The 15,000-nt window shown below is 47.9% G+C and overlaps 1 protein-coding gene across 6 annotated transcripts in view; it reads right to left on the bottom strand.

Moving 5' to 3' along the window:
- LOC118308895 (dedicator of cytokinesis protein 3-like) overlaps window positions 1-15,000 on the bottom strand; it is a 157,820-nt gene that overhangs the window by 17,577 nt on the left and 125,243 nt on the right. For 5 of the 6 annotated variants that reach the window (XM_035630328.2, XM_035630329.2, XM_035630332.2 and 2 more), the window contains 16 exons: window positions 14,975-15,000; window positions 13,605-13,767; window positions 12,574-12,680; window positions 11,803-11,974; window positions 11,523-11,620; window positions 10,910-10,993; window positions 10,410-10,510; window positions 8,311-8,392; window positions 7,101-7,271; window positions 4,773-4,965; window positions 4,429-4,556; window positions 4,019-4,165; window positions 1,877-1,975; window positions 1,249-1,343; window positions 1,020-1,095; window positions 326-426 (listed from right to left, as the gene is read on the bottom strand). The exon at window positions 14,975-15,000 is cut by the window's right edge and continues 99 nt beyond it. In XM_035630328.2, the coding sequence (XP_035486221.2) occupies window positions 326-426; window positions 1,020-1,095; window positions 1,249-1,343; window positions 1,877-1,975; window positions 4,019-4,165; window positions 4,429-4,556; window positions 4,773-4,965; window positions 7,101-7,271; window positions 8,311-8,392; window positions 10,410-10,510; window positions 10,910-10,993; window positions 11,523-11,620; window positions 11,803-11,974; window positions 12,574-12,680; window positions 13,605-13,767; window positions 14,975-15,000 (1,843 nt within the window). The remainder of the gene's footprint in view (window positions 1-325; window positions 427-1,019; window positions 1,096-1,248; window positions 1,344-1,876; window positions 1,976-4,018; window positions 4,166-4,428; window positions 4,557-4,772; window positions 4,966-7,100; window positions 7,272-8,310; window positions 8,393-10,409; window positions 10,511-10,909; window positions 10,994-11,522; window positions 11,621-11,802; window positions 11,975-12,573; window positions 12,681-13,604; window positions 13,768-14,974) is intronic. The other variant, XM_035630331.2, reaches the window with a different exon arrangement.

Raw genomic sequence — 15,000 nt, forward strand, 5'->3', positions numbered from 1 at the left:
TGAATTCTTTGAAACAATTCTTGACGGCGTCAGAAGAAGCTGCCCGGGCCTCCCTGGAAGAAGAGACATTGTATCTCAGTGGGACGCCGCTGGTAAAACAAAGGCTGCGTGGACAAATGAGTAAATAAATAAATAAGGCCGTGGGCAGGAATTTATGAAGACCTTGTCTGATGGAATGTAGTTGGCTGCAGACGTAACCACAACTCTGAGGACGCAGCCACGTCTCAGTGTGTGTGTGTGTGTGTGTGTGTGTGTGAAGATCTACTGTATGTGAAGTATTTGTGTTTGTGTTTGCCGTTCCTCGGTCGCTGCCACGAGCTCTTACTTGTCCAGCACCTTCTTCCTCTTGGCGGGACTCAGGTTTTCCAGCTGTAAACTGGGCTGGTTGATGTAGAGCACCGCCAAACTGAAGTAGGAGTTCCACACCTGCTCACACACACACACACACACACGCACGCACACACACACTGTTTACTTTCTCACTGGAGATATATATATATATCTTTTAAAACTTATCATAAATTAAAAAGAAAAAAATGTTGAAGAGATTAAAGTAGCTGATGTACAGTTTACCCAAATAGTTAAAGTCATTAATTTGTGAAAAAAACTACTCCCAGAGAATATATATGTATTTTTTTTGGTGGTGAAAAAAACACCAACATCTTTACAACCCACGGTATTTTGTGAGTTTTTCTCAGAGCGTGACCCGCTCTCCCAGCTCCATATTCTTCTGACCACATGATGCAGCGTTATAAAAACGGCTGACGGTGTGGAAGAAATATCCAGCACTATGAACATGAGCCATGTCGAAGCAACAATAGTGGATCAAGAGGCAGAAATCTGTCCCGGGTTAGGGAATGAAAAACAGGAAATCAGCTCACAGGCATGTGGTTGTTTGGCTCACAGTTACCAGTAACTCTGTGGGGCAGTGTGTGTGTGTGTGTGTGTGTGTGTGTGTGTGTGTGTGTGTGCTTGTGTGTGGGTGTGTGAATGACTGTGCCCCTGCGAACGACACGCACCTTAAAATCAAATTCTGCTTCTGTGAAGTTCTTGTGCAGAGCAGGAGACAGATACTGAGCTGTGGTCAGGATGATGCTGCAGAGAGGGAACACGCACACGCACACGCACACGCACACGCACACGCACACGCACGCACGCACACACAAACACACACACAGAGTCAGATGTGCGTCCGGGCCGTCGTCATCTTCACCAGGTCATCTTCACCCGGTCATCTTCACGTCTTACTTGCTGGTGAGGAGTCTCATGACGTTCCAGTCGCGGGGGAAAATGCTGAGCTTCATCAGGTTTCTGAACACACACAGAATCTTCAACAGGAACTCCTGAGGGCCGGAGGCGAAGAAAGAGAATTTAAAAATAATTTAAAAATAATTGCAAAAAAAAAGAATTTGTATATAGCCATGAATCCATGAGGAGATACAAACTTTGGAACATGACAAATCACCGTACAGTATATATCAAAACAAGACTGAGCCCATATGATGAATACACGGATGTGCATGTACAATATTCATTCATTCATCGTACTGCTTTATCCATTTAAGGGTCACGGGGGGGGGCTGGAGCCAATCCCAGCTAAGTACAATATTGTAATTAATAAAATGAACGTATATTCTGGGGTCAGACCATGGACGGCTTTGTCGGTAATCCATATTCTCACTATTGCAGCATTACATGCAGATACAGTACGAATCAATTCTATTTCATGTGACGCCACATCGCACGATGCCTGATGTCTTGACAGACATATCGTGGTGTTATACTTGAGTTTCACACCCAGTTGGCACGGTCAGACATCGAGACCGACCGTCGTGCCGCCTGGTCACATGTGAAATGAGAAATCACATTCCCGTACCTTGAGCTCCTCCTTGCTCTGGAAGTTGTCCATCAGGTGCTGGAAGTGGATGTCGGTCATCTGGCGGAGGAGGGACAGGAGGCAGGACACGTACTCTCCCTGCCAAATAGGGGACCGGGCGGGGGGGGGACATGACACGCGCGTGAGCCAATCACGTGCATGGAAGACGGTTACAGTGCGGCACAGTAGATGGACAGACAGTGGCGGGACAACACAAGGCTCTGTCTCAAACTGACCCACATCCACCGGCCTTCGATCGCGGAAAGGCCCACTCACATTATGTATATAAATATATATACATATATGAATATATATGTATATACGGGTAAAAAACGAATCAAATACATTAAGGTCGCCGTTTGAGTTTTTCTAGTAGAAAATGTATAGAAACATTTTGGTGATGTCTACGTCAGATGATGCCTATACGACCCTTTCGGGGGGTCGTCCGCTGATGTCTGTGTCATACTAGGTTGCAGGAAGTGACCAGATTTGATTCACTTCTACACTTCCTGTTACAGTTTCTCTGTGGCCAGTGAGAGGAAGCAGGAAAGTCATGAAAAGTGATCCCAAAAAAGCAAAAAAGCAAACCGCACAAACAAAAGGCCTTGTGGACGGGAAGTCAATGAAAGTCAAAAGGAAGGAAGCATAAATGAAGAACGGAGGAGGTTGTTGTGTAACAATCAAGAGTCTAAAATGAAGGGGGAATTGCAGAATATGAAACTGCTGAGAAGAAAAGTACAGTATTGATAAACACATGTACACTTTGACTAAAATACATGCAAGGCAGCATGTGAGGGGGGAAGAGGATGAGGAGGAGGAGGAGGACGGAAGAGAGCGATAACAACCGCCGGTGTGAGGACGGGTTAGGGGAGGACAATACGGACAAAAGTACGGAGAATCACACGTTTGTTTTTTTTTGTTGTTCCTGCCGCCGCTGCCGCCGCCGCCGCCGCCGCCGCCGCCGGCCCTGAGAGCTTCAGAAACCGTCCTCATCAGTCCGACAACATCGAGTAGACAAAGTGTGTGCGATTTACACACAGCACAACCGAATACAGACACACACTGCAGGTAGTCCAGGTGAGAGCTGTGTTTCCCGGGGCAACACACACACACACACACACACACACACACACACACACACACACACACACACAAAAGAGATGAACCGGGCTGGAACATGGTCGTTGTTGAATTTGAGAGATTCTGTTGCCGAGGTCGTGGGGGTTGGAAACTTAGTTTAAAAAACGTAAATCAGCCCGGTTCATCACTTTTGTCGTGTCCTCTGGAAACATTTCCTGTTCTACTTCAAGCACGTTCGTCTATTTGGTTGTCAAAGCGAAGTAGAATCACGGAGGCAGGTCGTATTTAAGGCCTCTGCCAAAGGGCCCACATTGGGATGACCTGGAATCGAACCCCGACCTCCTGTTCCAAGGTCAGCGGTGTAAACCACAAAGCAATGCCAGCTGGGCTGCAAAATAACTCAAAAACTCATGGAAGGACTTATGTATGAGTGTATGATTATCTTTTGGAGCTGAGCCATCCTAAGGGGAAGGGGGAAGGGACGACTTATGCAACAGTACACGACAGTACGCTGTTACCGAGCGAGGCTGGTGTTTAGTCGAGGCCGGTCTGCCGCTAAGAGCCGTACGTTTGTCACGTAAACACGCAGATCTGAAGCAGTGTCTTCCAAGTGAAGCCTGAATCCTGCCTGCTGAGTTCGGTAAAACTTTATGGATTTCTCCCGGCGCTGTCGATGGTCGGTGTGTGTGTGTGTGTGTGTGTGTGTGAGTGTGTGAGCGAGAGAGAAAGAGAGAAAACGGGGCAAAGAGCGCCGCACACAGCTCTTCAATTAGGCAACAGTTAGAGATCTTTTATGATGTGTAGTATCTTTAGTAAGCTTTTCATTCGCACTTGTTTCCCCACGTTGCGGTACGTCGAGCTCTCAGTGCCACTGTACGCGCTGAACTGATGATGTCGACTTTTGTAAAACAGAACATATCAATATAAAGGGGAAATAAAACGACAGTATTGAAATATTGCCCTTTCCCTGGGATGGATGAACAGGCAGAGAGAGATGCAGGGTGGATGCGGGAAGCGGGAGGTGAGGTAGTAGTAGTAGTAGTCGTATTGTTAGTTACTAACAGTGATCTCCGCGGTGCACTGCGGACAGCGTTGACCCCTTACCGCCTCCTGCGATTGGCTCTTGCTCATGATGGACAGCAGCGTCTGCAGGAGGACGTCCAGCAGAGACTCCACCATCATCTCCACCTCCTCCTGCACCGACGTGTCCTGGAGGAGGAGAGGAGAGGGGGACAAAAGGGGGGCGGAGGGTTTTTGCATGGACGTCGGAGCTACAGTTGCCGAGTCCCTTGTGCATGATGAGGATCACAAATGTGTCAAATTCTTGTTTAGAGAAACTGAATGTTTATGTACGTCAGTCAAATCCACGTCCGCGCGTCAAAAACTTGTACAAACTCAGTCTGGGTTTTCACGGACGATGGTTCCTTCTGATTTTGTGTGTGTGTGTGTGTGTGTGTGTGTGTGTGTGTTACCAGTGAGCTGCTCTTGATAATAGAGAATATCGAGCTGAGTATCCCGGAGCAGATGAGCAGCTCTTTCTGCTGCCTCAGGTGGAGATGGATGTGATGCAGGACCACAGGAAGCAGGATCCTTCGAGACTCTGAGGGACACACACACACACACACACACACACACACACACACAATTTTAAAAACTAGCACGGCCGGAGAGCACGTACCCGTTCCCAGGCTAACGCCCCATGTCAGGTTTCTTGGACTAAGATGAAAAAGGTCCTGAAACATTTTGGATCCATTTGGCTCCTCCATGTCATCGAGACGTACGGACCAATCAGGGAAAAGGAAAACCCCTTAATCACCTGGGAACGAGAAGAGCCTGCTGTCCACGGTCCGGGCGATGGACTGCAGCTTGACCACGTCCATGGACTGTCCTATGTGCACCGTCGACGGCATGCTGCCCAGAGTGCCGCGCACGAACTCCGCCACCTCCTGCACCGTGAACATCTGCAGCAGCTCGTCGAAGATCGCCGGGAACGAGTTCAGCAGAGCGGCCTGAGGACGAGGAGGAGGAGGAGGGAGGGAGGGAGGGGGAGAAGGTGAGCGACCGCGACTTCATCCTGCGATGGAACGAAAGGGCAACGTGAACGCAGTGAACAGCTGGCGGCAGGATTTTGAAGCCAATCACCGAGCGTGGTCCTCATTTGAAATTCGTTTTCTGCATGACAGCTGTTCACCGGTTGAGACATTTGAGAGACGACACAGGAGAGCGAGCGAGGAGAGACCCGCGGAGTGAGTCGGTGGTCCACTGGTGGGTTAGAAATAAAATCACAGCGAGAGCAGAGAGGGGGAAACATTGAGAGAGAAAGACGCCACCTCCGAAGAGTTAGGAAGAACGCGCAGGGGAAAGTGAGAGATGTTAATCCAACGACGACCCGACGTCATTAAAACACACACAAGTCTGATCAGGGGGGAAAGGACGTAGAGCCACCGGCTGATGTCGCCGGCTGACAAAACGCTTTCCGATGCCTGTGGACAGCAAGTCACCGCTGTGCGGCCGGACGCTTGTGACGGGAAACAGTTGTGTCACGGTATGTTTCTTCTGTTGGCGCCAGGCACCCACGTCCCCCGGGGCGATCGGATCAACAGAGATTCCATCCGATCAGATCCCTCGGTGAGGTGGTCTGTGGAGCATCTGACCGCATATCTGCACTGCGATGATCTGATCGGACGCGTGGACAAGCGGAGAGCAGCACTGACACGTGCAGTCGGAGTTCCAGCGAAGCCAGTCACCCGGGTTCTCCACGGGGGGGCAGAAGCGCCTGTCTCTTGACCGTATCCGGGGCGGTCGCCGGGGGGTCCTGCTGACCTGCTGACCCCAAACTCTCATGACTTTCACCTTGTCTCCAGACTGTGAAGAAAACGTTTGCATCACACGTTCCTGAAGTGCGAAATGACGGAACCAACAAGTGCTGGTTTATTTTTGTCCCCAATGCATTCAAATGAAACTAACACAAATGAATATAAGTTAAAAGGCCGCTTGGGGAGCGCATGCGTCCTCCAAGGCTCCAATATTGGATGTGTTCCTCCTCGCGTCATGACCCACCCCTCCGCCAAACGTCTTTGTTTTTGCGCAAGAGCAGCGTCTCCATGATTCATTCTGTGAGTGGAAACTGTGTCTGTGACATGATGGGGCAGAAGTTGTTGTTATTTCTAGGTGTTGGGAGTGTGACGGGGAAACACACGAGTGCTTTCGGTTACAGGACAGCGGAGGATTTTGTCAAACAAAGGGGATGTGACCCAAGCAGTCAGTGCAAGTCATGTGAGGAATGTGTGCTCGTGTTCCTTGAACAGTCAGGGTGTGTGTGTGTGTGTGTGTGTGTGTGTGTGTGTGTGTGAGAGTGTGTCAGGTTAGGTTCACACACAACAGTCCCATCTGGGCTTCACACGAAGGGATGGGAGGAGGGGGGGGTTTCCTCCCTGCGCTCTACTCACTGACACTGGCGACGCCCGAAGAGCGTTGGAGCTCCACGCCTGAATGCAGTTGGCTTGCCCACTGCCAGGGGGCGGGGCTTGGCCCAGGGCAGGGGCTAGTGCTAAGGGAGCAGCAGGCCCAATGCCGGGGCCCGGGGCTTGATTTGTGCCTGGACAAGGCTGGGGGCCCTGCGGTGCACGGGGCGAGGCGGGGGGGAGGAGGGAGGAGGGGAGGGGGCCCAGGGCGGACGGAGCCAAGGATTGCGGGAGATTGAAAGAGGAGGTGAGGGGAAGGAAGCAAAGGAGAAGTTCGAGGTACAAGTAGAAGGAGGCACATGAGGCAAAATGAGAGTCAGGTTAAAGCAACTAAGAGAAGATGGGAAAGCAGCTAAAGAGGAAACTAAACTATAAGCAAATACAACCCGATCGTCGGGGGATACGATTTAAAAAAATAAAACGAATAAGAGTCTCATCTAAACTACAGGGACACAACGAGTTGTACAGTAGATACATTGAGATTTTGGAAAAAAATGCGATTACTTCTTCAGGAAAGCACATTGTGTGTGTGTGTGTGTGTGTGTGTGTGTGTGTCCGTGTGTGTGTGTGTGCGTGTGTGTGTGTGCGTGTGTGTGTGTGTGTGTGTGTGCATGTGTGGGTGTGTGTGTGTGTGTGTGTGTGTGTGTGGGTGTGTGTGTGGGTGTGTGTGTTCCCTTTACCTGTGTGAAGATGAGGGTCTCGGAGTTGCGGCTGTCCAGGCTGAGGACGAAGCGGATGGACTGGAACAGTTCCTGGATGCTGGTGCGAAACTGCTCCTCCTCCATCCCGCACGTGGCCCGAGAGTAAAGGATCCGCGACTGGACGATGAACTTGAACAGATACTCCAGCGCCTGCAGACGGCAGCAAGAAGAAGAAACTGAATATATTTATATACCTATATATATATATATATAGGTATATTTAAATACATGATCGATTTGAGAATTTAATATCCAATTGACTTGTTTTTATTAAAGTCCAGTTGCTCCTGACTCAACACCCTCGTGGAGAACTACGACCCGGACGCATAAGAATCTCCACAGGCATATTTTTTATCTGATTAGCTGATTTTAGTTTAATTTTCTTTTCACTTTAAGAAGTATTCTCTTTAATTCTGATGTTTTTTTCTATGACTTATCCGTTTGACTTGCTGCCTTGTGGAGCACTTTGTGATCTGAACTGAACAATGACATGAACAGAAATGACACAGTAGTGGAGACATAGTCTGTGGAAGGACAAGACGGACCGATTCGGGCTGCAACTTCCGCGGGCGCGTTAAAAATGGATTTTACAAAAACCCCAGACTCAGATCTGAACCGACAGCCGCAGCGTGTCACAACTGCCCTCAATAATTCACCCCGGCCACTTCTGACACGACAGCGTGGCCCGTTCGGGACGCGCGCTCGAGTCCGATGAATATTTCAAAAGTTGCCGAGCAGCATCTGCTCTGAGGCTCGGCCCGCACTGTGATGCACCGGTGAACACGACGCAGTCAGCTGCTTGTTGGGGAACGCTTCCGTGGGAGGAACCGAGGAAAAGGGCGTGGTCGGTTGATTGTCACACGTGCAGATGAGCCAATTCAGCAGCGTTCCATCCGTCACAATAAAGGAGAGAATCTACGCCTTTTCTCTTTTGGCCCGACGCGGTCATTGTTCTGTTCCGCAGGTAATTAAACGCTATTTATGAGAGTTTTTTTTCCTCCAGCCGGAACATTGATGTGCCCCGAGCCTCAAATTTATATTTTAAAAAAAGGAGAAAGACATGAATATAAAAACAGATTTAATTTAACATGTAGACATTAACTGGATCTCACAAGAGTGGACGTAAGTTTGAATAACTTGTAATTCAAAATACAATTAGGACATAGATGTTGTGCGGACGTCCTCTTACCCTCATGGCTTCCTGGATGTGGTCCTGTCTGACCACCTCTGCGGACCGGTCCATGTACCACTTCAGGCAGCGGATCAGCTCTCTGAAACACCACAGCACAACTTTATAATAATATATAAATAGACACATTTGTCTTAGACTTGAAAACCTGCAATAATTTTTTTTCTCTGTTTTTTTCCCCTGGCAGAGGAACCAAAGTGTGAACACTGTACTGGAGCTGCAACAGTTAATCGATTGGTAGTCGACTACTAAATGAATCGCCAACTATTTTGATAATCGATTAATCGGTTCAAGTAGTTTTTTTATGAAAAAATAAAGTCAAAATTCTCTGATTCAAGCTTCTTGATTGTGAATATTTTCTGGTTTCTCTGCTCCTCAGTGACAGTAAACTGAATATCGTTGGTGTGTGTGTGTGGACAAAACAAAACATCATCTCGGAGGTTTTGGGAAACACGATCGACATGTTTCACCATTTTACAGAACAAACAACTAATCGATTGAAGGAGAAAACAATCGGCAGATTAATCGATGATGAAAATAATCGCTTGCAGCCCTCGACTGTACACTAACATAGTATCACCTGTGACATCAGGAACTCGGTCTGCGCGGCGCGGGGCCCCTCGAACCAGCGTTAATCACCCTTATGTAATAAATAATCTATCTATTTAAAAACTATTCATTGTTTAATATTTACATTTCAGGGACAAATGTCATTCAACATAGTTCCAGTACAGATGATTAAACGCGTGTGCCGGAGCCTGCACCATGGCTACTAAGGTTTTTACATGTACAGCGCAATGAAGATTTCAGTTTCATAAAACCACAGGCCTCCTCCACAGATATGAACACAATACATTTAAATACACTCACCAAACATCACAGCACACAAAAGAAATAATGTGACGCTAGTGGATGTTACGTTATTCAAGTGTCTCTCCTCCACAGTTAAGGCTAGACTAGCAGCATTTAATTATGTAGTATTATATTTAATAATTATTATCTGTTCAATTTACTACTGTCTCCTGTTTTTTGAAGAGGAGTTAACCTCTTCATTTTATTGAGTGGCATGTGTTGGCATCAAGTTTGTCTACATCACTTGCAACAGGAGTCAGTAGAGTCAGGTGGGGCCCCCTCAGGGGGGTTCTCCTACTGTCATTGCAAACTTTGCACATTGTCACTGCTGTAGTAATCAAGTTTGTCAGCCCTCGGGGGGGCCCCTACTGACCTGGGCCCCCCCGAGCAGTAGCCTGCCTTGCCTGTTTGCAAGCGGCGCCTCCGGCCACGTTCACCGGCAGCTCTCTGACTGTGGCTGTTCAAGTCAAGTCAACTTTATTGTCAATTCCTGCAGTATTGTTCCAGACATACAGAGGAATTGAAAAAAACGTTTGACTCGGACCCACGGTGCAAAAGTACAAAAAAACAACAACAACAAAAAAAACCAACTGAAAATAAGATATGTAATATATAAAATAAGGAAGTCCTAAGTAGTGCAAAAGTAAGAATAAGGCAAACCACGCAGGATAGAAAAGCTAAATATATTGAAAATGGTCAATAGAAAGGAAATACTGTACAGTATGTGTAATACACAGGAAACAAAATAAATTGAGTAAATTGAAAATGTGCTCAAATGTGTTGAGTCCTGTGGCCTTTTTAGCAGCGTTCATATGGTCCTGATCATGTTCTCTGGGTACTGACACAGGTTCACGCCCTGTGTTTCATTAGGAAACAGAAGGAGGTGAGATTCACTAACCCTCCGTCAAGAACAATTTCTGTTCTAGTCTTGTCTCCTGTTGGTTCACTGGCCACTGCACTGTCAGGGGAATTCAGGCTATAAGGGGAAGTTGAATATAACTGTATAAACCATGTGAACACACTCTACTTATATTTGAAAATTATAAAAGAATGTGGTTAATTATGTGCATATACTGTAAATGTTCTTATAGGATGGTGGTGAACTTGGAAAATAAGTGGTGTTGGGGAGGATGAGGAATTTTGAATTGCACGCACACACACACACACACACACACACACACACACACACACACACACTCACACACACACACACACACACACACACACACACACACACACACACTCACTTGTAGGCCAAAGCACCGGCAAAGTGTTTCTGGATGTACGTGTCCATCACCGGCCTGAAGTGGAAGTATTTACTGTCCCTGAGCAGGTTTATGATGAAAACCTGAGAGAGACGCAGAGACGTTCACATCAACACTAAGCAATGGATTCAGTCATTCAGTTATTGGACTTGTGAGACAAACGCAATATTTAGCAAAATCACTTCCTTTCTTTTCTTTACTTGCACACACACACGCACACGCACACACACACACACACACACACACACACAGACACACACACACACACACACACACACACACACACAGACACACACACAGACACACACACACACACACAGACACACACACACAGACACACACACACACACACACACACACAGACACACACACTCACACACACACAGACACACAGACACACAGACACACACACACAGACACACACACACTCACACACACACACACACACACACACACACACACACACACACACACACACGTACCAACGACTGGAACACCAGTGGGCCATATTTGTCCGTGTTGTCGTCCAGGATGGAGAACAGAGTGTCCAGGATGTCTTGGAGAAACTGCCACACACAAATACAGTCGGTCGGTTACGTCTGCTACAGGCGCTGATCCAAAACGTGAGTCGACCCCTGCGTGTGGGTCGGGCAACTTTTGGCGTGACAGAGTCCCGTGCTGTGTTTTGTTGGACACATTCAGGTGCTCTCGCGTCCGCCATCTGCCCCGACTTCGACTACGTCTCAACTAAAAGCTTTGAAACGTGAGCAGGGAGGAGCTCAGGGTGTCGCTGGGGAAAAACGACAGAAACGAACGGAACGGCAGCCCCCAAAAGTGAAGCCAAATCATCTGGATCGCCCCCTGGTGGCCGGCTGCAGTACAGCTCATGTCAAATCAAATCATAAATCCCATGTTCAGGCGTGCAGCCCAGGATTCACTATGGTTGTCTTACAACACTACCGATAATAAGATCAGTTGAACAGACGAAGCAAATCTGGCGACCGGCTTGGTTATTCCCACCCAGCTGTGACTCCGCCCCTCCCCAGCGGGAACGTACGACCGTATCGTTCTCAGTCTCTCGGACTGAGGCCTCACCTTGACTATCTCCTCTCCGCTGACGTGTCGCAACCTGCCGAGGATGTCCATGACCCGGTCAGGGTGGGCCTTCCACTTGAGCAGGGCCAGGAGGTCGACTGGAAGACAAAACCGCAACGTCAACTCTCGGAGAGAGGAGAAGATTTTACCCCCACAGCAATCGACTGCGCGCGAAGGGCCCTCCTCGTACGCGGGTCGTATCCTCGCCGCAGCGGCTCCTCTGTACGAAGGGGGGAAAAAAAAGGCAGGGGGGGGGGGGCAGGTAATGTGGGGTCGGTACCGTTCTGGGTGAGCTTGGTGGAGGAGAGCTGTGTGGAGATCCAGAAGGTCTCCTTGGCGCTGCGCTGGAAGATGAGGCTGGAGGGGATGCTGGGACAGCTGTTGAAGTCTTCCCTGCAGCAGGGCAGGCCCAGGTAGAGGGCGTGGTTACTGAAGGTCGTGTTCTCGTCACACTGGGAGCAAAGGAAGAGTTAAGTTCTCCCGTCAACGACTTCCCCACCTCCGGCCCCGACAGGCAACGTCGTCTGCAACTGTACATTTCCTCGTGGGCTCGCACCCTGCTCCAACCTTCAGATCATTTTTTTCAAACATGGTCTACAGTAACTCACAGTTAAAGAACGAGTGTGTAGGATTTAGTGGCATCTAGAGGTGAAGTTGCACATTGCAACCAACTGAATACCCCCTATATTAGTGTGGAGTATTTATTACATATTTTAAAGCTTTATGTTTATGAATATGTACGTGGTCATGGGTGAGATGTGCTTGGGCTTGTGTGTGTGTGTGTGTGTATACTGGTGTATGTGTACACATTTTATATCCTATTTATTTTTATTTAATCTTTTTATGCTGCAAAGTGGATTGCTCCAACGTTGAATAAGATGCAATATTCATAAAGATCTAACACCAAGTAAATATTTATACGTCTGTGAGGACCCAGCAGATGTGACTGTGGTGAAGGCAGCACTCGATCTCACACACACACACACACACACACACACACACACACACACACACACACCCGCCCTCACTTAATGATTACTGAACGTCTGACCTTGTAGACGTAGAGCTCGTGGCTCTCGTCTGACAGAGTGGTTCCATCCTCCCTCATCAGAGGAGTGAAGGCGAAACCGAACAGCTTCTTCTCGCCTTTGTCCTTTGCTGCGACGTGAGAGGAAGTGGGGAAGCAAAGATAGGAGAAGGGACGAGAGAGACAAAGAGACACAGTAAAAAAGAGAGAGAGGGAGACCTCTGAGCGGCGGGGGAAGGTTCCTCCCGGATTCGATTTGATTTCTTGAATAAAAATATGACATTTGGACATGTTGTTGACTCCCACGCTTTTATTTCGTTTGATTGTTTTGAAATATTTGTCATTTTCTAATTGTGATCCCCTCCCCCACATTATAAAGGCCTTGCTTATTGACAAGTTGTCTCTTTTCCTCTGTCTTTCCATGTTGTCTTTTACCACTTTGTTTAGACTAAAATCAGTTTTGAACCAGCGTCATCAGAAGATGACATAACATCTCCAGCAACATACTGATTTATGCTGTTGCAGATATATTCATATTTTATACATTATGCACCGACACATCCACTCCTGTCCTGCACAGATCTAATTGGTCAGTACGTCCTGCTACAGTGAAGCCTAATGTTAATTTCTTTAACACTACTATTAAGGGCTGCAACTAACGATTATTTTCAAAATCTATTAATCTGTCGATTATTTTCTCGACTAATCGATGAGTAGTTTGGTCTATCAAATGTCACAAAATGGTGAAAAAGGTCCATCGTGTTTCCCAAAAGTCCAACATGATGTTTTGTTTTGTCAACACGCCAGAGATATTCAGTTCACTGTCACAGAGGAGCAAAGAAACCAGAAACATTTTCACCTTTAAGAAGGGGAAATCAGAGAATTTTGACTTTTTTTCTTCTTCATAAAAACTACTTGAATCGATTATCAAAATAGTTGGCTATTAATCTAGTAATCGTTCACGATCGACGGTTGCAGCTCCACTACTATCGCTCTTCATTTCACCGATACAAACCTGAACTCCGGCACTGACACCAGCACCTGAGTTTACTCACTGGAGCAGTGTCTGAACTCGAAGCGGATGTGGGAGCCTCTGAAGCGGTCGATGGGAATCGGCAGCTTGACGACTTCGCTCCACCGCGGGCTGTTGTTGTGGTAGAGCACGAAGGAGCGGTGCTCCGGTATGTTGGGCTCGCCTGAGCCCACGCTGATGCAGTCCTGCAGAGGGGGGGGGGGGGGGGGGGGGGGGGGGGAGAGGAACCAAGGATGTTTCACGCTTGCTGTTGCATCAGGCTGCACTTAAGTTGGATCAGTGCGAAACTGAAAAACAAGCACCAGGAAATGTTCAAGTTGCGCAAAGCACGAACGCCTTGGGAGGCGCGTTGCCGGAATCGATTTCATTCATTCATTCATTCATTCATTCATTGGCAACGGCGCTTGTCCTCGAGGGTTGTCCCGGTGGACATCGATCGAGAGGCGGGGCGTCACCTCGGTCAGGTCGCCGGGCCCATCGCATCCATCACAACCCTTCACGCTCACGCCTGCGAGTCACCAATCAACCTGCATGTGTTTGGACTCCATCCATCCATCGTCTACCGCTTTATCCCTTTAAGGGTCGCGGGGGGCCTGGAGCCAATCCCAGCTGACAGTGGGCGAGAGGCGGGGTTCACCCTGGACAGGTCGCCAGCCTATCACAGGGCCACATACAGAGACGGACAACCAGTCACTCTCACATTCAATATAGAGTCTCCAATGAACCTGACCCCATTCTGCATGTCTCTGGACTGTGGGAGATAAGATAAGATAAGATAAGATAGGATAAGATAAGATATATCTTTATTCGTCCCACAATGGGGAAATTCGGGCATTACAGCAGCAAAGTGGACAGAAGAATATATTAGTTAGTATGTACAAAATTTAACTAAAAAAATAACATTAAATTAAAAAAAACACCAAAGGTATATAAATGCAGAGCAGTAGCAATAGTTGCAAACGGGATATTAAAAAATATTAAATACAAATATTGCAGACTTAGTTATTGCACTTTAAGTGTATCCGTGAATTAATTTTAGAGCGGTTGAGTCCCGTGTGTGTTTGGGTGCGTCCTATTCAGAGCAAGCAAAAGTGAGCGGGGAAACGGTTAGCGGTTTCCCCGCGCAGACACGAGGGGAACATGCACAACCACGCCGCGCGGTCTCCCCGTGCGGCGGCGGTGCCAAACCACTGCACCGCCTGTGGTTGTAAACTCAAAGCGACACATCCGACGTGGCTCCTCTGGCGTGTTGGTTGAGTGTGTGAACATGTAAATACATGTGATTTTTTCAAAATGGCAGTGATCCCTAAGATGTCGCCATCAATCCCTATTAACAAAGAAATTGCGGGGAGAGAAACGCAGCAGAACTCAAGAGTGTTTTTTCTTCTCTACCTTGAGGATCTCTCCGTCGGCGTAGA

Source organism: Scophthalmus maximus, chromosome 6 (assembly GCF_022379125.1).
Source record: "Scophthalmus maximus strain ysfricsl-2021 chromosome 6, ASM2237912v1, whole genome shotgun sequence".
In the NCBI taxonomy this organism is placed as follows: domain Eukaryota; kingdom Metazoa; phylum Chordata; class Actinopteri; order Pleuronectiformes; family Scophthalmidae; genus Scophthalmus; species Scophthalmus maximus.